Source organism: Theropithecus gelada, chromosome 20 (genome assembly GCF_003255815.1).
Source record: "Theropithecus gelada isolate Dixy chromosome 20, Tgel_1.0, whole genome shotgun sequence".
In the NCBI taxonomy this organism is placed as follows: Eukaryota; Metazoa; Chordata; class Mammalia; order Primates; family Cercopithecidae; genus Theropithecus; species Theropithecus gelada.
The window spans coordinates 42,518,680-42,541,620 of NC_037688.1; the positions used below are offsets into that span (position 1 = coordinate 42,518,680).

General features: G+C 49.7%; 1 protein-coding gene across 3 annotated transcripts in view; it reads left to right on the plus strand.

The window, feature by feature from the left end:
• The window catches only part of CRISPLD2 (cysteine rich secretory protein LCCL domain containing 2), an 88,187-nt gene that overhangs the window by 59,545 nt on the left and 5,701 nt on the right, over positions 1 to 22,941 (plus strand). For 2 of the 3 annotated variants that reach the window (XM_025370551.1, XM_025370550.1), the window contains 2 exons: positions 37 to 112; positions 9,124 to 9,257. In XM_025370551.1, the coding sequence (XP_025226336.1) occupies positions 37 to 112; positions 9,124 to 9,257 (210 nt within the window). Of the gene's footprint in view, positions 1 to 36; positions 245 to 9,123; positions 9,258 to 22,941 lie in introns of those variants that run through there. The other variant, XM_025370552.1, reaches the window with a different exon arrangement.

Consider the following 22,941-nt stretch of genomic DNA (forward strand, 5'->3'; position numbering starts at 1 on the left):
CTCAGACCCATCACATAAATGCTTCCTGTTTTCCAGAGTCCGTTGTCCGGCGCGCTGCAAAGACGAGCCTTCCTACTGGGCTCCAGTGTTTGGAACCAACATCTACGCAGATGTGAGTAGGATGCATTTGCAACAACTGCCTCTCAAAGCCTGTTAAGACCTCAACATGCAGGCTCCAAAATCTGGATGCTTGAGACTTTATTCCAGTGCCTCTTAGCTACATTAATTAATTAATTTATTTATTTCGAGACGGAGTCTCCCTCTGTCGCCCAGGCTGGAGTGCAGTGGAGTCATCTTGGCTCACTGTAACCTCTGCCTCCCGGGTTCAAATGATTCCCGTACCTCAGCCTCCCAAGTAACTGGGGTTACACAGTGCATCACCACGCCTGGCTAATTTTTGTATTTTTGGTAGAGACAGGGTTTCACCATGTTGGCCAGGCTGGTTTTGAACTCCCGACCTCAGATGACCCGCCCACCTCTGCTTCCCAAAGCACTGGGATTCCAGGCGTGAGTCACCGCAGCCAGCCAACCCCTTAGCTAAGTTTCGATCATTCATTTCTGCAAACATTGCCCCCATTTCCCCATTTCTAGAGATAGTAGTGCTTCCACCTACCTGTCCTCACGAATGTAGATTCAGGAGTGCCTGGCCTTACTCAAATGTTTTCATAGTTTGAAGGCTCTCATGCTTCAGATAGTTCATTTTTCCAGCTATTTAGTCATCTTCCCAGCTCTCTGAATGCATTTATAGAAACTGGTCCACGCACTGTATTTCTTCTCGGTTATGCACACACCTAGCTAAAAGCACAAAGAAGATAATACAGACTACCCTAATTTACTACTTGTTAATAGCACTCTTGTTATACGAATCTCTTCCTCTATTCTTTCCCTCCGAATTTTAACCAGGGAGCTTTAGCCTGGTTTTTCTTAGGTGAATCCTGCAGAACATAGTCTGTTCCCTCTGGTTGTCCAGGGTTTGGGGACATGGTGACACAGACGATGTGATTGTGGTCCCAGTTCTGCTGCCAGCAGGCTGTGTGATCTTGCCAAGCTGTTTTCCTTGTGGTTGAATGGCCCAGAACTGGGATTATCAAATCCAGGGAATCTTCTAGATCTAAAATTCCGTGATTAGGGCAGCATCATTCATCTCTAGCTAATGTTTTTTATTTTTTTATTTTCTGAATAGAGACAGGGTCTCACTATGTTGCCCAGGCTGATCTCAAACTCCTGGGCTCGAGCGATCCTCCCTCCTTGGCCTCCCAAAGTGCTGGGATTATAGGGGTGAGCCACTGCACCCGGCCTGCAGATAGTGCTGTACTCAGCTGCTTGTCATCATCCCCTCCTTTACAGCTCTCCCCCGCCTCCCCACCACCATCTTTGCCTCTGTCCGCATTAATTTGTTCCAGATTCCTGTAAATATGAGGTCACTGGGCTCTGTAAGGTCAGAGCAGGCTTCATGACTAAGCGTTTTCCCCCTATCTTTTTTCTTTCCTCTTTAAATGGGTCTTTTTTCCTTCTTGAAAGTGATTCAGCTAAAATTGAGTTATAAGAGTTAGAATTTTTATGAAGGAGTAAAATAATATATGTCGATTATTACACCAAATGTTTGAACCAAATTCTACCATTAAGAGACAGTCTGAGGTTTTCAAAGGATATAAAAATAAAGAGCTGGGCAAAGCTATCCCAGTCAAATACAAACAAACACATGAAAAGCAAGAGTGCCAATATTCCTCTCTGAAAAAGTGGAATTTAAAGTTAAATGTACTGAATGAGATAAAGTAATGTTACACAATGGCACAAAAGATACAGTTTACTGGAAAAGGAATAAAAATTATACACACCAAACAATATAGCAGCTAAACCTATAAAGCAAAAAAAAAAAAAAAGAAAAGAAATGCAAGAACTTAATGGATGTTTGCAACAATAGAAGGCTAGTTGTTTTTTTTTTTTTTCTTTGAGACAGTTTTGCCCCTGTCGCCCAGGCTGGAGTGCAATGGCACAATCTCAGCTCACTGCAACCTCCCAGGTTCAAGCGATTCTCCTGCCTCTGCCTCCCGAGTAGCTGGGATTACAGGCGCCTGCCACCACACCCAGCTCATTTTTGTATTTTTAGTAGAGATGGGGTTTCACCATGTTGGCCAGGCTGGTCTCGAACTCCTGACCTCAGGTGATCCACCCGCCTTGGCCTCCCAAAGTGCTGGGATTACCTGCATGAGCCACTGCAGCCGGCCAGAAGGCTACTTTTTATTCAACACATACTATGTTTTAGGTCCTTTAAAAACACCATTTCTAGGTATCTTTATCCTTATCCCTGTCAGAAGAAAACAAGGCTCATCATAACCTGTCCAAATCCACGCAGTAAGCATGTGGCAAAGATGACAAACAGCTGAAGATGTGTCTGGCTTTCGACTCTGCTTTTTCCCTGGTCTATCTTGCCTTGCTTAATGTTACCTGCATTCATAGTTACACCGATATGAACAGGCATGAGGGTGAAGAGCTACGTGCAGTCTTCAAGAACAAGTGTCACTAGGATTTTGAGCTTTTGGGACCACAGTGCTCATGACAGGGCTTGACACCATCATTGTTTGTTGGAGGAATAAATCAATGAAGATAGTGCAGTAGTCACTACTTAAACAGCTCTTAAAAAAGGAAGAAAGAATGAAGCAGGGAAGAGGGAAGGAGACAAGGAGGGAAGGAAGAAAGCCTCCTCCGTATGAGAGGTTCTTTTCTGGCCTTAGTTTCTAGGTCACTGTATTCTGGGAAATGATGATGGCTTTTGGAAAATGTCTGTTTAGCTATGGGATTGATTTTGGGAGAGCTGCCTCCAGACCTTCAAAGGGCCTGTTCCTGCCTGTGGCTCCCGCCTGTTCACCAGGACTGCATTTCCTGGCAGACCCCTCGCTGTGTGGTGAGCTGCAGACAGAAGCATCGGGGTGTGGCCCAGGGAGCCGAGCCACGGCGGTGACATTTGCCAGTTGTGGGAAGCCGGGCAACCTTTCCCCTCCTCTGAACCTCAGTCTTCTGTCCTCCCCGTCCTCCTTGGTGCTTGGATACGTTCTCACACTTATGCACGTATCAGAATCCACCCCCGCGCCTCCCTGAGGGCTGGAGCAGATTTCCAGGCCTCGCCCTGGAATCATTCAGGATCAGTGGGGCTGGGTGAAGCCAGAGAATCTGCATTTCCAACAAGTTCCCAGGTGACCCTGCTGGTCTGGAACTGCATGTTGAGGACCACTGGGCTGGCGAGGACAAGCCCTTGGGAGTTTTCTGTTCTGGCGGTGGTGACTATGGCAATCATGGCGGTGGCATTTGTCTTGACTGACACCTACTAAGCATGTGCTGTGTGCCATCCTGCGTTAAGCCTGGGGTCTTATTTAATCTTTTTTTTTTTTTTTTTTTTTTTTGATACAGAGTCTCACTCTCTGTCACCCAGGCTGGAGTGCAGTGGCGTGACCTCGGCTCACTGCAACCTCCGCCTCCTGGGTTCAAGCAATTCTCCTGCCCCAGCCTCCCAAGTAGCTGGGATTACAGGCGTGCGCCACCACACCAAGCTAATCTTTGTATTTTTAGTAGAGACGGGGTTTCTCCATGTTGGCCAGGCTGGTCTCGAACTGCTGACCTCAAGTGATCTGCCTGCCTTTGCCTCCCAAAGTGCTGGGCTTACAGGCGTGAGCCACCGCGCTCAGCCCTTCTTTAATCTTCACAGGAGCCCTCTTCTTCCTCACTGTCATCACCCTATGTAGGACAGTGGACAGATTTCGGCTCCATGGCTCCACGCGGCAGTCCCGCCTCTGATCTTTATCAGCTGAGTGATTTGGGGCAAGGTGCGAGCCCCCCGCCCCTCAGTCTGCCTGTCTGTTGAAAGGGAATGATAATGGTAACACCTAACTGGTAGAGTTGTTGGGATCACTGTGTCAACGCATGTGAAATGCTTAGAACAAAGACGCGTGAAGATGTGACCTGATCTGCTTTATACGGAGAAAGGAGGGGCTCTGGGGTTCACACAGGTCATCCCAGGTCACACAGCCAGCAAGCGCTGGATGCAGGATTGGTTACCAACCTCATGGATATCAATTGTTAATAAATACTCAGGTATTCCTGTTGCAACAGGCCCTGAGAAAAGGAATTGGACACCTTGTCCCGTTTACTGAAGCCTGCTGAGAGGAGAGGTGTGGGAGGAAGGAAGGGAGAAAGGAAAGGTGTTTGCGTGGGAGATGTGCCTGTTGATAACAGGGCCTGTGGCGTGAGAAAGATCCCGCCATGGGTGTGAGCTTTTCGTACTGATGCCCTGCGGCTTGATGTTATCACAGAAAACTTTGTGTCACTTTTGTGTCCAGAAATCCTCCAGGGACTGAGTCAAAGCGCCGCCTCTGGGGCTGCTACCAGAACCTCTTGGCAAGTCTCAGCCAGGAGGGTGCCCCTCCCCCGCCAGGGCTTTTAGAGGTTGAGCTTGCGACACCGAAGGGATGGGTCCCTCCTGGCGTTCCATTGGGAAACAGCCCGGGCCTCGCTCCTGGTGCTGCAGCCGTTGGCAGTGTGAGCAATGCTCAGAGAGACAGAGAGCCTGGAGGCCTTATTTCATCTTGTTGTTGTTGTTGGAAATGCAAATTCTCTGGCTCCACTCAACCACTGATCCTGAATGCTGAGAGCGGGGCCTAGAAATCTGCTCCAACCCTCGGGTAGGGGCGGGGGTGGATTCTGAAACCTGCACAAGTATGAGAACTTATCCAAGCACCACGGCCTCCGCCTGCTGTAAAGAACAATGAGCCTGATTGTGTTCACTTACCAAACTTGCCCCTTTTGAGAGGAATTCTAAAATGGTCACTTCATCTTCAAGTCTCCTCGCTTCTCTTTGAGTTGGATGCAAAGTTATTGCTCCTTAGTCCTTAGCCGGCACAGAGCTCTCTGAGATTTAAGAAGTTGCGGATCTTTCCTCTGAAGGGGGAAAATGCGTCCAGGTTCAGGCAGGGAGGCTGGCCAGCCCGGTTTGCCCAGGGCTGAGGGGTTTCCCATGCCCTGTGCTAACACCAGCCCCTGCCAGTTCACAGCCTTCTGCCTGCAACTCCAGGGCCTCCCAGATACCCAGGACCCCGCTTTGGGCTAAGGAACCCCGCCCTCATCCGTTTAGTTTAGTTTAGTTATTGAAGAAAATGAAGACATGTTAGCACAGGGTTTTTAGAAAGTGGCCTTCAGTTACTCAGTAAACGAATCCTGGAAAGCAGGAAATCCACTCTTCAGGTCTTTGATATGAATGTGTGTGTTGGCTCCACTTTTCTCTTTTGTTTTTTGTTTTTCTGAATAAGCCTATGACTGTTAATGTGGGAATGCTGGATCCACTCTTTTTTTTTTTTTTTGAGATGGGGTCTCGAGCTCTGTCGCACAGGCTGGAGTGCAGTGGTGCCATCGCAGCCCACTGCAGCCTCAACCTCCTGGGCTCAAGCATTCCTCCCACCTCAGTCACCCATGTAGCTGGAACTACAGGCATGTGCCATGACGCCTGACTAATTTTTTAAATTTTTTTGTAGAGACCAGGTCTCGCTATGTTGTCCAGGCTCGTCTTGATCCATGCCCGGCTAATTTTTGTATTTTTAAAAGAGACAGGCCGGGTGCAGTGGCTCAAGCCTGTAATCCCAGCACTTTGGGAGGCCGAGACGGGCGGATCACGAGATCGAGACCATCCTGGCTAACACGGTGAAACCCCGTCTCTACTAAAAAGTACAAAAAACTAGCTGGGCGTGGTGGCGGCGCCTGTAGTCCCAGCTACTCGGGAGGCTAAGGCAGGAGAATGGCATAAACCCAGGAGGCGGAGCTTGCAGTGAGCTGAGATCCGGCCACTGCACTCCAGCCTGGGCGACAGAGTGAGACTCCGTCTCAAAAAATAAAAATAAAATAAAATAAAAATAAAAGAGACAGGGTTTTGCCATGTTGGCCAGGCTGGTCTCGAACTCCTGACCTCAGGTGATCTGCCTGCCTGGGCCTCCCAAAGTCCTGGGATTACAGGTGTGAGCCACCGCACCCGGCCAAACTGGTATTTTCAAAGAGTCCACCTCTGTTCATTCCCTCATGCCTGGAACCTGCTAGATTGTGGTGTTTGTCACATTCAAAGGGCAGCTCAGGGTGCATTTTCCAGACAAACTGTCCTTTTGCAGTGGATCCTGAGACACAGGCTCTCTTTGGCCTTAGCAATGCTTCCGGGGCCCCCAAATGGGCCGAGGACAGTGGTAAGGACAGGGGACAAAGGAGCTATGAGACTGTGCCGGGGACGGTGGTGGTCTGGCCTCTATCGAGGGGTCACTGATTATTTCTACAAAGGCTCCCCGAGCTTGGGTTTAGCTCCCCACTCCCTTCTCTGTTGTAGTTTAAAAAAAAATACAACATAAGCCGAGCAATGGCTCACACCTGTAATCCTGGCATTTTGAGAGGCCAAGGTGGGAGGATCGTTTGAGGCCAGGAGTTTGAGACCAGCCTGAGCAACATGGTGAAACCCTATCTCTAAAGAAAATGGAAAAATTAGTCAGGCGTGGTGGTGCGTGCCTGCAGTCCCAGCTACGTGGGAAGCTGAGGTGGGAGGATCACTTGAGCCCGGGAGGTCAAAGCTCTGCTGAGCCCAGATGGTATCACTGCACTCCAGCCTGAGTGACAAAGTGAGACCCTGCCTCCCCCCCAAAAAAATATGTAACATAAAACTTACCCACTTAACCATTTTTAAGTGCACAGCTTAGTTGTATTAAGCATATTCACATTGTAATGGGTTAGACCTCCGGAACTGTTTCTTCTTGCAAATCTGGAACTCTGCACCCACTGAACTGCAATTTCCTACTTCCCCTCCGCCAGCCCCTGTACTTTCTGTCTCCATGAATTTGACTTCTTTGGATGCCTCCTATAAATGAAATCATCCCAGCTTCATCTTCTCCACCATGTCTTGCTCTTTTCTTGAAGGAGGTGCCAGCTTGGTGAACCAGTGGCTGGGACCTCATCTTCTCCCTGATGACCCCTGGGCTCGGGTACTGTGCAGAGGGGAGGGTTTCAGAGGTGACAGAGCCCAGCCCTGCCCTCCGGCTGAGTGAGCCATTGCTGGATGTTAAGCTTTCAGGCTCAAACCTGCTGGTGGTGGCTTCTGTCTGCACACTACACACGCGGGGAGGACAGAACACGGGAACCTGCACCGTTCACCTCCCCACCCTTGACACACAGAGTGCCTGGGGGCTCAGTCCCCTGACAGCCACGGCCGTGACGTCACTCGGTTGTGAATGGAGGCAAGACTGGAGTCTGTCTTCCTGCTCTGTAGACAACGGGTCCGGCTTTTCATCTTTCCTTAAATTAGCAAGTTGCTGCGGGGGACTGATCAGGCGAGTCCATGAGCCTGGGTGAGCCTGTTGTCCAGACATCCATGGTGCCATTCTCCTGGAGATTCTATTTCCTATAAATTTGAAGTCAGGCCGGGCGCGGCGGCTCACGCCTGTAATCCCATTACTTTGGGAGGCCGAGGCGGGTGGATCACCTGAGGTCAGGAGTTTGAGACCAGCCTGACCAACATGGAGAAACCCTGTCTCTACTAAAAATACAATAGCTGGGCATGGTGGTGTATGCCGTAATCCCAGCTACTTAAGAGACTGAGGCAGAAGAATCACTTGAACCCAGGAGGCAGAGGCTGCAGTAAGCTGAGATTGCACCATTGCACTCCAGCCTGGGCAATAAGAGTGAAACTCCATCTCAATAGATAGATAGATAGATAGATAGATAGATAGATAGATAGATAGATAGATAAATTTGNATAGATAGATAGATAGATAGATAGATAGATAGATAGATAGATAGATAGATAAATTTGAAGTCATCAAACATCAGATCACTAGATCTACCCACAGTGGGGACATTTTTGTGGACAGTGGTTAGAAGCTGTTCGGTTCCTATTACTGTTAGAATAAATCACCACAGACGTGGTGGCTTAAAGAAACCCAGGTTTATTATCTTTACAGTTCTGGAGGCCAGAAGTCCAATGTGGGTGTCACCAGGGTAAAATCAAGGTGGCAACAGAGCTGGTTCCTTCTAGAGGCTTCAAAGGAGAATCCGTTTTCTTGCCTTTTCTGGCTTCTAGAGGCCACCTGCATTCCTTGGCTCATGGCCTCTTATTCCATCTTCAAAACCAGCAATGGGGCTGGGTGCAATGGCTCATGCCTGTCATCCCAGCACTTTGAGAGGCCAAGGCAGGAGGACTGCTTGAACCCAGGAGTTCAGGACCAACGTGAGCAACACAGCGAGACCTTGTCCCTACAAATAACTTTTAAAAGTTAGCCAGGTGTTGTGGTACACAACTGTCGTCCCAGCTACTGGCGAGGCTGAGGTGGGAGGCTCCCTTGAGCCTGGCAGGTTTTATCACCCAGAAATTGAACTCCTTGATGATGTCAGAAAACAGCACATCCTGCCTCTGCGTGGCACCCAGTTGCTCCCTTAGTACCTAGAATAGTCCAGAACCCACCGCGTGTCCAGTCTACACGGCATGAATGGCCCCTGCCCACACCTCCTGCCGCGTTCTGCCTGACTCACTGTATTCCAGCCAGCCTGTCCGTCTGTCTATTTCTTGGACGTGATGAGTTCACATCCACCCCAGGGCATTTGCACGAGCCTTTCCCTCTGCCTGGGATGCTCTGTGCAGAGACGTTCCCACGGCTGTGACTGTTTCTTTTCTGTCATTCAGCCTTCCCTGAGCAGTTCCCCCTGATGAAACTACTCTCAGGCAGGCCCCCTCCACCCAGGCATTTAGCTGGTTTTGTTTTCTTCATAACCGACGCTACCTCATTTGTGTATTTATTTATTTGCTCACTCGACTTCATGAAGGCAAGGTCTTTATCTTGTTCCCTGCTGAATTCCCCCAGTTCCTAATCCAGTGCCCGGCATATAATAGGTGCTTAGAAAACACTTGTTGAACAAATGAATGAATGAATGATGTCCAGTCTCTCTGGAGAGACCACCGAGGTATCAAGGTAGTGATGATTATTTCCCAGGGGTTGATGTGGTCGACACCCCACCAGCCGGGGCGCCCCGCAGTGAATGGTTGAGCCCCAGCTGGCTTGACCCGTGAACTGGAACCCCCATCCCTGACCACGGTCCCTCCTGTGCTTCCAGACCTCGAGCATCTGCAAGACAGCCGTGCACGCGGGAGTCATCAGCAACGAGAGCGGGGGTGACGTGGACGTGATGCCTGTGGACAAAAAGAAGACCTACGTGGGCTCGCTCAGGAACGGAGTTCAGTCTGAAAGGTAGGGCGGTGTTCTCCAACCTTTGACACCCAAGCCCGGCTGCTAAGGGTCCCTCAGGGGGCCTGGGAAGAGGCCCAGAGTCATTACCCTTTAAAATAAAACTCTGGTAGACTTGCATGAATTCTTGCCAGGACTCCCAGGTAAGAGCCTTCTTTGCTTTTCTCTTTCTTTTGTTTTTCAAAATAGGGAATGCTTTTCCCTACTATCACATTTGGGATTAAGGAAAAAAAAAAAAGAACTTGTTTTCCTATTATCAATGAACGTTTTTATAGAAAATTTAGAATCTGTAGGAACATCAGATAAGCCCGAAGATAAACAATCATCCGTAACTCATCAGCGGGGAGAATTACTGTTAGATTTCTTGGCGTGCGTCCTTGCGGTTGTTTTTCTTTGTGTGTGTGTGCATTTTTTTCCCACAAAAAATGGGATCAAATGATAGTTACATACATAAAGCTACATTGTAATATAGTTACATAGAGTTAAATAAGATCAGGGAGCCCGGAGTCCTACAGACTTGGGCCTTGTTTCTTACTAGCTTTGTGGCCCCGAGCAAGCCACCTGATTTCCTTGAGCCTCAGTTTTCTCATCTGTGAAATAGGGATAATAGTAGACCCTGCCCCACAGGGCTGTTGGGAGGTGAACGGAGATGGTGCCTACCTAGTGCCTGGCAATAAGAAGCACTCTGCAAATGAGGGTGATGTTGATTACTCCGTATTCCCACTCGAGACCATACCTTTATGGAAATCTACAACCATAAGTCATTGGTAGTGACTGCGAATGACTGTAACGTGCTTGTCTTCATAGCTGGTGTAAGTCCTTTCCATCGGGGGGGGGGGCAGATCCTCCCCTAGTAAGTAGCCTTCCCCGGGAATCTCTGCACACACTGTGATTGTTTCCTTAAATCCCTAGAAGTGGGCGGGGTGTGCTGACTCAAGCCTGTAATCCCAGCACTGTGGGAGGCAGAGGTGGGTGGATCACCTGAGGTCAGGTGAGGCAGGAGAATCGCTTGAACCCAGGAGGTGGAGGCTGTAGTGAGCCAGGATTGCGCCACTGCATTCCAGCCTGGGCAACAAGAGCAAAAGTCTATCTCAAAAAAAAAAAGAAAAAACAAAAAAAAAGAAGTCCCTAGAAGTGAAATTCCCAAGTGGGGCGTTTCCCGAGTGTCCTTCAGAAAAGGCACTCAGCCTCCCGAGTAACTGGGATCACAGGCATGCGGCACCACGCCCCACTAATTTTTGTATTTTTACCAGAGATGGGGTTTCGCCATGTTGGCCAGGCTAGTCTCAAACTCCTGACCTCAGGTGATGCGCCTGGCTTGGCCTCCCAAACTGCTGGGATTACAGGCACAGCCACCGCACTCCGCCGCTGTGATTATCTCTTTAAAGATCTCCAAATACAGTCACATTCTGAGGTGCACTTGAGCGTTAGGACTTTTAGGACTTTAACATACGGATTTTGAGGGACCACAGGTGAGCTCATAACGGGGCAATGTTGAAGATTTCATATTTGAGGGCCGCTCTTTAGAGAAGGAATAAAATCAAGACTGTAACGTGCCCTGGGACCTTGGACGCTCAAGCCTCCCTGCCTCCTGGAACACGGGCCCTGCTTCCACCGCCAGCCTCCTGGGCACTTTGAGCAGCGGGCTCACCCTGTGAAGACACCGCAGCGTCACTTGTACCCAGATCGTGCCCATTCTTCCCGGGAGCCCTGCCCGGTGACTGTGCCGTCGGCAGCCCGGAAGAGCCCGAGTAGACACCTTCCACGTTTTCTCCTTCAGCACGCGCGGCCTTTGTTTGGGAAAAGCTTAATGAAGGGAAATTCCACTGATTTAATGGGAGGGAAATGAAGCAGCTGATTAGGAGGAATTTCCTGGCCGGGCTGGAAAGAAATCCCAGGGCATCAATTTACTGAGCTCTTTGTACCCTCTTTAAGAGAAAACAGCCTCCCTGAGCAGCGCAGGCAGCTGGGATTTGTTCCCTGTCGGGCTGATTCATGAGAACATCACGGCAGTGCCCTGTGGGCTGGGGACAGGGGCCTCCTTGTGGGGCCCCATTGGTAGGCGCCCGGGGAGGGCACGGAGGGAGAGAAGGCCCCTGAAGCAGCTTCCCCACCCCCGCCGCTATCACCCAGGGTTTGGGGGGCTGCCTGTCTTTCTCTCTTCCTGTGACACCCACCCAGATCGCCACTGTCGCTGTCTTTGTAGGTGTCTTCCAGGCATCCCTCCCAAGCACAGATGTCACTGGTGCCTTCTGCACTCTAGAAAGATTTTAGTGATTTTCTGCAGCATTTCCAGAATTAAGACTTTGCTTCTCTTCCTTCTGGGACTCTCTGCTCCTTCGTCCTGTGGACTGGCGTCTGTGATAATGCTTGGTTTCAGCTTCTCTGTGCCTCAGTTTCCTCACTTATAAAGGGGGGAATAATATTACCTGCCCCCTGGGGTGGTGGCAGGGCAGGAGGTCTCCAGGTGGGGTCCCCAGGCTGACGGTGTCCATATCAACCCAGAGCTTGTTGGAAAAGCACATCCTCCGGCCCCACCCAGTCCCGCTGAATCGGAATCTCTGTGAGGGGCCCAGCAGCCTGGGTCTGAGCAGGCCCTCCGGGGCGTTGTGAGTGTGACAGCCGCTGTTCTAAGAGTGACCCGAACCTGGCAAATCTGAAATGAGTCAGTCAGCACTCACGCCCCACCCTTGCTCCAGCCTGGCTTGGGGGAGAGTGCAGAGCCTGTTAGATGTGGAAATAACAGCTCCATAGTTTCTGTTTCTTAGGGTTTCTGGACACATAGAGGGATTTTCGGTCATCCAACCCTTGAGATTCTCAGCCCTGAGTTGTCCAATACAGCAGCCACCAGTGGTGGGTGCTCACTGAGACCTGAAACGGGCTTGTCCTGAGCCCATTTGGAGATGTGCATAAGTGTGAAACACATACCACATCTTCAAGATTTTATCCCCTTGACTCTGATATTATTTTGCTACTAAGAGTCATTCAGCGAGGAGTGGTGGCTCACACCTGTAATCCCAGCGCTTTGGGAGGCCAAGACAGGCGGATCATCTAAGTTCAGGAGTTCAAGACCAGCCTGACCAATATTGTAAAACCCCGTCTTTACTAAAAATACAAAAATTGGCCAGGCATGGTAGTGCACGCCTGTAATCCCAGCTACTCAAGAGGCTGAAGCAGGAGAATCGCTTGAAACCAGGAGCTGGAGTTTGCAGTGAGCCGAGATCACGCCACTGCACTCCAGCCTGAGTGACAGAGCAAGACTCCATCTCAAAAAACAACAACAACAACAAAAAGAGTCATTCATTTACTGAGTATTCACCGCACACCTGTGCTGGGACCCAGGGCACAGGTGATCAAGTCCACAGAACTCGTATCTCAGAAGGGGAGTGAGCACTGGAGCCCCCCACAGGCTGGTAGCCAGAACAGTACGTGGCACCCACTGCGCTGAGGATGCTGCTCACCCACTCCCCGGTGGGGTCACCTCAGGCAGGCAGTCTCCCCAAGCCTTGGCGGCTGCTCTAATGGGTCACCATGAGAATTATGTGAGAGAGTGTGTGCGAAACCCTCGGCTAGTGGCTCAGAGGAAGCATGACATAAAACCCAGGGGCACCTGTTGCCACAACCTCAAAAGATGCCATGGTTCTTTTCTCATAGGGTCAGGTGGCTCGATCCTAAGAAATGACCTACATGACTCATCTCTCAGGATAAGGAGTCAGGGATCTTCCAGGAATTCATTCTTTCATCCTGGTTTCCTTCCTTCCAACGCTCATTCCATGCAGGCATCATACACTTAGTGAGTGCAGATAATGTCCCAGGCACCCAGGATCCCACAGGGAGCACAACAGTGGGCCTCTGCCATCGTGGCATTTGCCATCTAGTGAGAAGACACAGCGCAGAAACGACAATGCCAGCGGCAGGGCCCAGGGGGTCACTGTTGTGGAGGGACAGTTCAGGGAGGCATCAAGAGGACCAGTCTTACTGTCCAGAGGGGACTGCTTGGTGACATGGCTCCCAACAGAACCCTGCAGAGACACCTGGGCATGGCCATGCCCTGTCCTTTCCTTATTTAGTTGGGACCTCAGCCACCGTCTCTGCACAACACACGGGGCTGGGAAATTTCCCAGGAGCCTGTTCCCAATAGGGGCTGTGGAAACCCAGCCTGGAGCCAGAGGGTGGCTCTGTCCCTGATGGTTGCTGAGCCCTAGAGGGGTCACAGGCAGTCCCAACGGAGATGCAGATGTTGTATATACTGTGACCAGTTCACAGCAAACTGTATTTTAAATGTAGGGAATCCTTCAATCACACCAACCACCAAAACCCCCAGACAGAATTCTCAGCACACGGGACCAAAGTCAGTTCTGCTTCACCGTGGTTTTGGTTGAGCAATGATCCTCTTCTAGAAGAGGACTTCCTGGACATTTCGAAAGGCAGCCATGCAGAAATGAGGCAACATAAGAGACTAGTACCTGCTGTCTCACCCCCGCCTGCCAGGTGGCAAAGGAAAGAAAAGACATCAGGAAGAGCTTTCAATACTGGGACGAAAGTGTCTGAATATTCTTGGGGAAATGCTAGACATCTGGATGGATGTCAGTTCAGAATTTTTTCTTAGACCAGAACCATTTTTAACACAGATTTTGCAAGAGATTGGGAAATATATCAACAATGATGGTGAGCATTCTTGCTCACTTGACGTTTTGAAATTTCACCTTTATACAAAGGTATATATGGGTGGACATCCATCTGAATTGCAAATTCATTCACCTAACACTTACGGGCAGCCCCTGGGCTAGGGACTGGGGACACAGCCGGGAACAGAAGAGAAAAAATCCCTGTCCTCAGAGGGATGTGGTCTGCTATAGCAAGTGCAGTAGAGATATGATGTGAGCATGCATGGAATTCTAAAGTTTCTAGAAGCCAAAGGAAGAAGTAATGGAAGGGAAATTTTAGGATGCATTTTACTTATCCCAATGTATCCATATTATTTCAATATGTAATCAACAGAAAATTATTATTAGAAATAAGAAATTTACATTCTGTTTTGGATACAAGATCTTGGAGATCTGGTGTGTATTTCACACTTATGCACATCTCCATTTGGACAAGCCTGTTTTGGGTGTCAGTGAGCACCCACGACTGGTGGCTACTGTGTTAGACAACTCAGCACCGAGAATCTCAAGGGTCGGGTGACTGAAGATCTCACTATGTGTCCAGAAATCCTGAGAAACAGAAACTACTGAGCTATTATTTCCAGCTCTAAGGAGCACCGCCCTCTCCCCCAAGCCAGGCTGTACCAAGGCTGGGACATGAGGTTCTCTCTGCTCTGCAGAGGAGCTGCTAATAGCAGACAGGCGGGTTCCCATTCCCTCCACGCATATCCCGAACTTCCACTGGCTCTGCACACATTGGCACATCTAATTCCCCAACAGCCCTGCAAGGTAGGAAATGTCATTATCCCTATTTTATCATTAAAGAAAGGGAAGCACAGAGAGGTTAAGCAACTTGCCCGAGGTCACCCAGCCTACCAGGGGCAGAGCTGGGACCCAAACCTAGGCCACCTGTACCAGAATCCATGCTTTTAAGCAGCACTCTTGGCTTCCTCAGCCTGGACAGGCCACTGAACTTGGGGCACAGACCCTTCCCAAGAAGGGGCCAGGGAGAACCTTAAATGCCAAGATAAACTTGTTCCTATCTTTACAATAGAAGAAATATATACTTATTTAAATAATACATCCAGAGAGCAAAAAGTGAGAGTCCCAACAGGTGCCCTGCTAACCACAGTTAACTGCTGATTTATACCTTTTCTTGACCTGTTTTCCTTCTGTGCACATAAAACATACATAGAAATCAAAATAGAGATTGTGTTGTACGTGCTAGTCTGAAACTTTTCCCCCCGAAGAATAATGATATATTTCATCAAATAAGATGAAGAAGTTTGACAGTTCCCTAGGGTGTGGGCTTTGTGAGGACAGTTCCCTCACCACATGTGCATACCCGGCCTGCGCTCCCCACATTCCCACTTTGAAGGGAGGGTGAGGTTTAAGCCTAGCAGGGGCAATGGCATTTGTAGCTCCTGGCTACTGAGCACCTGCTGGATGCTCACCTCTGGCCCAGGTACCTTCCTGGAGAGGCTCATGGACTTTTTTTTTTTTTTTTTTTTTTTGAGACGGAGTCTTGCTCTGTCGCCCAGGCTGGAGTGCAGTGGCCGGATCTCAGCTCACTGCAAGCTCCACCTCCCGGGTTTACGCCATTCTCCTGCCTCAGCCTCCCGTGTAGCTGGGACGACAGGCGCCCGCCACGACGCCCAGCTAGTTTTTTTGTATTTTTTTTTAGTAGAGACGGGGTTTCACCGTGTTAGCCAGGATGGTCTCGATCTCCTGACCTCGTGATCCGCCCGTCTCGGCCTCCCAAAGTGCTGGGATTACAGGCTTGAGCCACCGCGCCCGGCCTTCATGGACTTTTTACAGTGTCCCTAAGGAGTGGGCACTTCGATGAACCCAGTTTACAGATGTGGAAACTGAGGGTCAGAGAAAAGGGTTAACCAGCCCAAGGTCCTAAAGATAAGCACCAAACCTGTATCTGTCTAACTTTTAAATATTCCTGAGGGATCAATAGAGGGGTGAGACTCTGGGAGAACAGGGAGAACAGGATTGGAATCCTTTTTTTTTTTTTTTTTTTTTTGATGGCGTCTCCCTCTGTCGCTGAGGCTGGGGTGCAGTGGCGCGATCTCAGCTCACTGCAACCTCTGCCTCCTGGGTTCAAGTGATTCTTCTGCCTCAGCCTCCTGAGTAGCTGGAATTACAGGCACCTGCCACCACACCTGGCTAATTTTTTTTTTTTTATATGTTTAGTAGAGATGGGGTTTCACCATGTTGGCCAGGCTGGTCTCGAATTCCTACCTCAAGTGATCCGCCCGCCTCAGCCCCCCAAAGTGCTGGGATTACAGGTGTGAGCCACCGTGCTCATCCAGGATTGGAATCCTTTAAAAAAAACAATTATATATAGAGAGAAATACACACACAGATAACATGCACAGACACAGACACATACACACTCACAGACACGTACACATATACAGACAGTCCTAGACACTTAAGATCGTTCAACTTACGACTTTTCAACTTTATAATGGTGTGAGAGCCATGTGTATTCAGCAAAAACCATACTTCAAATTTTGCATTTTGATTGAAAATTCTTCATACTAACTTCCTTGTAAAATAGGCCTGTGTTCGGTGATTTTGCCCAGCTGTGGGCTAAGGTCAGCGTCCTGAGCACACGGAAGGTAGGCGAGGCTGAGCTGTGACAGAGGCGAGGTGTATTCAGTGCATTTCTGATGTGGGCTTCTGACTTCCGATGGGTTTATCAGGACGCTACGCACTGTAAGTGGGGGAGCATCGGTGTCCACAGTCATGTATGTACATATAGAGACAGTTATGTACATATAAATGACATTTCTTTGTTTTGTTTTTTTGTTTTTTTTTTCTTTTTGAGACGGAGTCTCGCTGTGCTCCCAGGCTGGAGTGCAGTGGCGTGATCTCGGCTCACTGCAAGCTCCGCTTCCCGGGTTCATGCCATTCTCCCGCCTCAGCCTCCCAAGTAGCTGAGACTACAGGCGCCCGCCACCACGCCCGGCTAGTTTTTTGTATTTTTAGTAGAGACGGGGTTTCACCATGTTAGCCAGGATAGTCTCGATCTCCTGACCTCGTGATCCACCCGCCTCGGCCTCCCAAAGTGCTGGGATTACAGGCTTGAGCCACCGCGCCCGGCCGACATTTCTTAATAATTAAAAAGAAATTACACTTTTTAAAAGCCAGAAGACCAAGCACTCAGGGGGTTCCTCTTCTGCCGTCCTGTTAATGCTGGGTTCGGGACTCCACGGGCAGCTTCCCTGTCTGCCCACGGGACCAGAAGCGGCCGTCCACCCTCCTTAATCCCGTCTGTGTGTCGGATGATGCCAAAAGGCAAGCTCTTCCTCCCTGGGTCACTTTCAAGGCAACTGAAGAGGATGCAGCCCTGCGTGCCTGTCCCTGGCTGGCCTCCAGGAGGGAGCCTGGGCTTCTGGGGAGCTCTTTAGAGAATCCCTGGATTGTTCCTGCCCCTTTACTCTGGCCTTTAAAGGGCATCTCTAGGCCTCATGCAGTGGCTCATGCCTGTAATCCAAGCACATCGGGAGGCTGAGGTGGGAGGATCACATGAGGCCAGGAGTTCAAGACCAGCTTGGCCAACAGGGCAAAACCCCGTCTCTACTAAAAATACAAAAAAAAAAAAAAGTTAGCCAGGCATGGTGGCACACACCTGTAGTCCCAGCTACTCGGGAGGCTGAGGCAGGAGAATTGCTTGAACCTGGGAGGTGGAGGAGGCTACAGTGAGTGGAGATTACACCACTGCACTCCAGCCTGGGCGACAGAGCAAGACCGTGTCTCAAAAAGAAGACTAGAGAAACCTCAACAATATGGTGAAGATAATTTTAAGACCTTAATAGCCGACACCTAGAAACAACCTCTGTAAACATTCCAGAGTATTTTCTTTCAGGTTTCTTCTATGTTTACACACAAACATGCTTTTTTGTTGTTTGTTTGTTTGAGACAGAGTCTCACTCTTTCACCCGGGCTGGAGTGCAGTGGCGTGATCTCGGCTCATTGCAACCTCTGCCCCCCAGGTTCTAGTGATTCTTGCGCCTCAGCCTCCCTTGTAGCTGGGATTACAGGCGCCCACCACCAGGCTGGGCTAATTTTTTGTTTGTTTGTTTTTTGTTTTTTATTTTTGTTTTTTGAGATGGAGTCGTGCCCTGTCGCCCAGGCTGGAGTGCAGTGGTGCGATCTGGGCTCACTGCAAGCTCCGCCTCCTTGGTTCACGCCATTCTCCTGCCTCAGCCTCTCCAGTAGCTGGGACTACAGGCGCCCGCCACCACGCCCGGCTAATTTTTTGTATTTTTAGTAGTGGCGGGGTTTCACTGTATTAGTCGGGATGGTCTCCATCTCCTGACCTCGTGATCCGTCCACCTCGGCCTTCCAAAGTGCTGGAATTACAGGCGTGAGCCACCGCGCCCGGCCAATTTTTGTATTTTTAATAGAAATGGGGTTTCGCCATGTTGGCCAGGCTGGTCTCGGACTCCTGACCTCAGGTGATTCACCTGCGTTGGCCTCCCAAAGTGCTGGGATTATAGGCGTGAGCCACCACACCCAGCTTAAACACGCTTTTTAAAAAGGGATTCTGCTATTGGTATTGTCTAGTTAATCGGACTGTGACCAGCTCTTCAAGCCCTAGCCTGTCTAGCCACACCGTGGTTGCAATGGCTGCATGCACAGATTCCGAGGCATGGATAGACCATCATCCATTTATCATCACTGATGGACACTCAGATTGTTTCCGTTTTTCTTTCACTGTAATAAACAACACTAGAAAGAACATTTTTGCGCAAGCCCGTGCACTTTCTTGACGATTTATTTAGGTAACTTCCTCTTAGTAGAACAGCCACAGCCACCAAAGTGCTGTCCTAATGCAATGCACAGTGTTGCGCTAAGTAAAAAAGTCAGCAAATCCTCTCCTGTGTAAGGCTCCCCCTCCAGTGGCTTTCCACTGCACTAAGAATCAAATCCGCCCCCCTCCCATTCAAGGCCACAGCTGCCTTGGCCCCTGCCCGCTTCCGCACCCTGTCTGTGCATCTTCTTCCTACATTTCCACCTCCCTGGCCCCTCTGGTCCTTGACTGCACCAAGATTGTACACACCTGAGCGCTTCTGTACCTGCTGTCTGGTACCCTCTGGGCTCTCGTGCGTTCCCGGGCTGTGTTTAGACTGAAATGGCCCCTCCCTAGGAAGCGTTCTCCACCATCCAGCCTGCGCTTGTCCTCTTGCTCCCTGATGGATCTGTGCTATTTGCCCTGACTCATCACCTTCTGCAACTGTTTCTTGCTCATGTTTTGCTACTTCTCTTCCCACCCCAGACTGTAAACTTTCTGAAGGCAAGAGCCTCACTGGTCTAACCCCGCCTCCCTGACGCTGCCCAGCTCCTGGCACATAGCAGGTGCCCAGTAAACACTGGTTGAATGACAGACTTTGCTGAGTTCAGCAATTGGTTCAGAGCTGGTCGAGGGCTTTTATTTGTTTAATTGAGGCAGGGTCTCACTTATGTTACCCAGTTGCACCACTGCACTCCAGCCTGGGCATCATAGGTGAGACCCTGCAGCCTCACCTGCAGTGGCTTGTGATTGCACCGCTGCACTCCTGGGCTCAAGCAATCCTCCCACCTCAGCCTCCCGAGTTGCTGGGACCACAGGTGTACACCACATCTGGCTAATGTTTTACTTTTGTAGAGATAGGGTCTCACTATGTTGCCCAGGCTGGTCTCAAACTCCTGGGCTCAAGCAGTTGCCTACCTTAGCCTCCCAAAGTGCTGAGACTACAGGCGTGAGCTACTGTGCCCTGCCTGAGGGATTTTTAATACCCTTTATCGAAGTTGTTCAGTGCTGTTTATGAAAGTTGCTTGACACACTTGATAAAAAGTCCAATAATTTTTATGAAAATTACCCAGAAATACTGCAGCAATTTATACTTCTTCAGGCATGTATGGGAGTGACAAGCTAATCCAAAAAGATAACCAGAGGGCAAGATCTGGGAAAGAAGGGTGGGAAGGGTGATAATTTGATAATTATCAAGCCACACTCGTTATTCATCAGACACGTACAACTACCAACTTCCCCAGCGTACCTGGAGCTTAATAGCTGCTTGAGGCATGAACAACCCGCCTGAAGGTGGGGAATTTTTCTTGGCAACCCAAACCTGCGGGACTTTTTACCTGTGGCAGTGGATGGCACCAACATTTGATGCTGCCAGTTGCACAGTGACATCCTGGGTGGTGTCAGCACATTCTTTAATGGGTTAGGAAATACTTGCCCAGCTTGTCGGGGCCTGCTCTTACCTCCAAGGTGGGCAGGTTGTATAATGTGGTGCGTGGTTGTCCAGGCAGGACACCCAGGGCCCTTGGGCTGGCAGTGTACACATCTGGACAGCAGCCTGAATGACTCCCTTGTCCCTGCGCCATCCATAGAATCTGCAGACCCATAGTAAGTCAGGAGGGACACAGACCCCTGGTAATTTTCCCCAACGTGGCTTGCCCCCCATGCAGAATAACCACAATAACTTGTGGCCCTGGTTGATTCTCCCAGGACATTCATTTGAACAGAGAATTCAGGGAACTCTTACGTCCCCCAAGGCCTGAGGAGGGCCCTGGAATCTGAGCTTTCCAGAAACCAGCAGGGCCTCCAGGGTCACCCCAGCCCCTGGCCACTCTGTCTCCTCCTCTTGGTCCAGAGCCACCTGCGGCCGAGCATTCTGCCTGGGTCTTGGCCCTTGGCGTTTCTTCGCAGCTCCATCTCTCCGCGTGCTCCCATCTGATACACATTTCAAAAGTTCAATTCCAGGGTAGCCAAAAGCATGAAGCTGCCATGGAAAAGTGCTGAAAAACAACCAGGAATTGCAAGCAGCCTGCTGTCAGAGGACTGCAGATCTTACCGGGCAGTCTGAGGGGCCGGGGTCTCCTGGCTAGTCTGGCAGTTTCCAATATGGGGGCTCTCTTTGTTTGGAGCAGGGATCCTAAAGGAAACCTTGCCCATAAATCATGACTAGGCTGTTAATCTTATGCTCAAACTCCTTCATCATGAGCAAGATGCAAACGAAAATGATATCTGGATGCCACTACCTACCTTCTATTGGTCAAGAACCAAAAGCAAGACATCACATGGCACCGGCGGGCGTCGCACAGCCCTGCTGTCATTGTCTGGGCAGTCTGCAGGTGTTATCTTTATGCAGGACAGGTTGGCAGCTGTCAGGATGCAAATGCATGTCCTTTGGTCCAGCAATTCCACTCTTAGGAGCTCACTCTCAGGCACCCTCACACAGAGGCAAAAAGTCCCATGGGCAACAATAACATGGTTTGCAAATGTAGAAAATTAGAAAACAGGGGCTCAGTGGCTCGCCCGTATAATCCAGGCACTTTGGGAGGCTGAGACAGAAGGATTGCTTGAGCCCAGGAGTTTGAGATCTGCCTGGGCAACATGGTGAAATCCCATCTCTAAAAAATACAAAAATTAACCAGGCATGGGGGTGTGCACCTGTGGTCCCAGCTTCTGGGGAGGCTGAGGTGGGAATATCACTTGAGCCCAGGAGGTTGAGGCTGCAGTGAATCATGATGGTGCCACTGCACACACATATAAACACACACACACACACACACACACACACACACAAGATTAGAAAGAACTAAATGTCCACCAGTAGGGACCCAGTTAAATATAACACTTTAGTACAATGGAATACTATGCAGCTGATAAAAAGAACAAGTTCTTTCTGTATAGTAAAGCAGCAAATCCCAAGATATATTATTAAGCTAAAAACGCAAAGTGCAGAGTGGTATGTCTATGGTAGTATGTATATAATATTTGTGTGAAAAACTGGGTGAGGGAAAAAAATATAGTAATTGTTTACATCTGCATAAGATGTAAGCATCTCTCCTCTGGGGAGAATTTGGTGCAAAAAGACAGAGTTGAGAGGGAGCATGTTTTTTCCTTTAAAATCTAGAATAATGTGCGAGGATTGTGTATTCAAAAACTAAAATGTGCGGCTATTATTAGTCTTTTCCATTTTAATTTCGGTGTGGAGAGAACACTCCTGGTTGCACTTTTTTTTTTTCTTTTTTTTTGACAGAGAGTCTTACTGTGTCGCCCAGGCTGGAGTGTGGTGGCGTGATCTCGGCTCGTTGCAGCATCCACCTCCTGGATTCAAATGATTCTCCTGCCTCAGCCTCCTGAGTTGCTGGGATTACAGGCACCTGCCACCACACCCGGCTAATTTTTGTTTTTGTATTTTTGGTGGACATAGGGTTTCACCGTGTTGGCCAGGCTGGTCTTGAACTCCTGACCTCAAGTGATCTGCCCACCTCAGCCTCCCAAAGTGCTGGGATTACAGGAATGATCCACCGTGGCTGGCCTAAAACCAGCCCATTTCTAAGTTCAGTTTGATGAGGGGCACCTAGCAGGGCAACTCCGATCTGATTTGGTTTGGTCTGTCGGGCCTAGCCCAGTCCAAAACAACAGCCTCCCGTCAATTTAACACTCCCCGCCTCCCACCTTCTGGGTCTCCTCTCCAGCCTGGCCCCTTCCTGGACCTCCCCCCACAACCCAGGTACCCCCAAACATCAGCACTGTCACAGAACATTCCGGAAAGTATCCTTAGAAGTCCAAAGACACAGGGCTGGGCTTGGTGGCTTACACCTGTAATCCCAGCACTTTGGGAGGCCAAGGCAGGCAGATCACGAGGTCAGGTGTTCGAGACCAACCTGGCCAATATGGTGAAACCCTGTCTCTACTAAAAATATAAGAATTAGCTGGGTGTGGTGGCGCATGCCTGTAATTCCAGCTACTCGGGAGGCTGAGGCAGGAGAATCGCTTGAACCCGGGAGGTGGAGGTTGCAGTGAGCCGAGATCATACCATTGCACTCCAGCCTGGGCAACAGGGCGAGACTCCATCTCAAAATAAAGATAAAAATAAAAAATAAGCCCAAAGAGACTAGCGACTTGCCCACCGTCACACAGTTACTAAATGTTAGTGTGGGGATGGAGACTCGCGTCTGGAAGATGCGCTCCAGAGGTGAGATTTACAGAATGCCGAAGCAGGATGCATGGGAAATCTTCT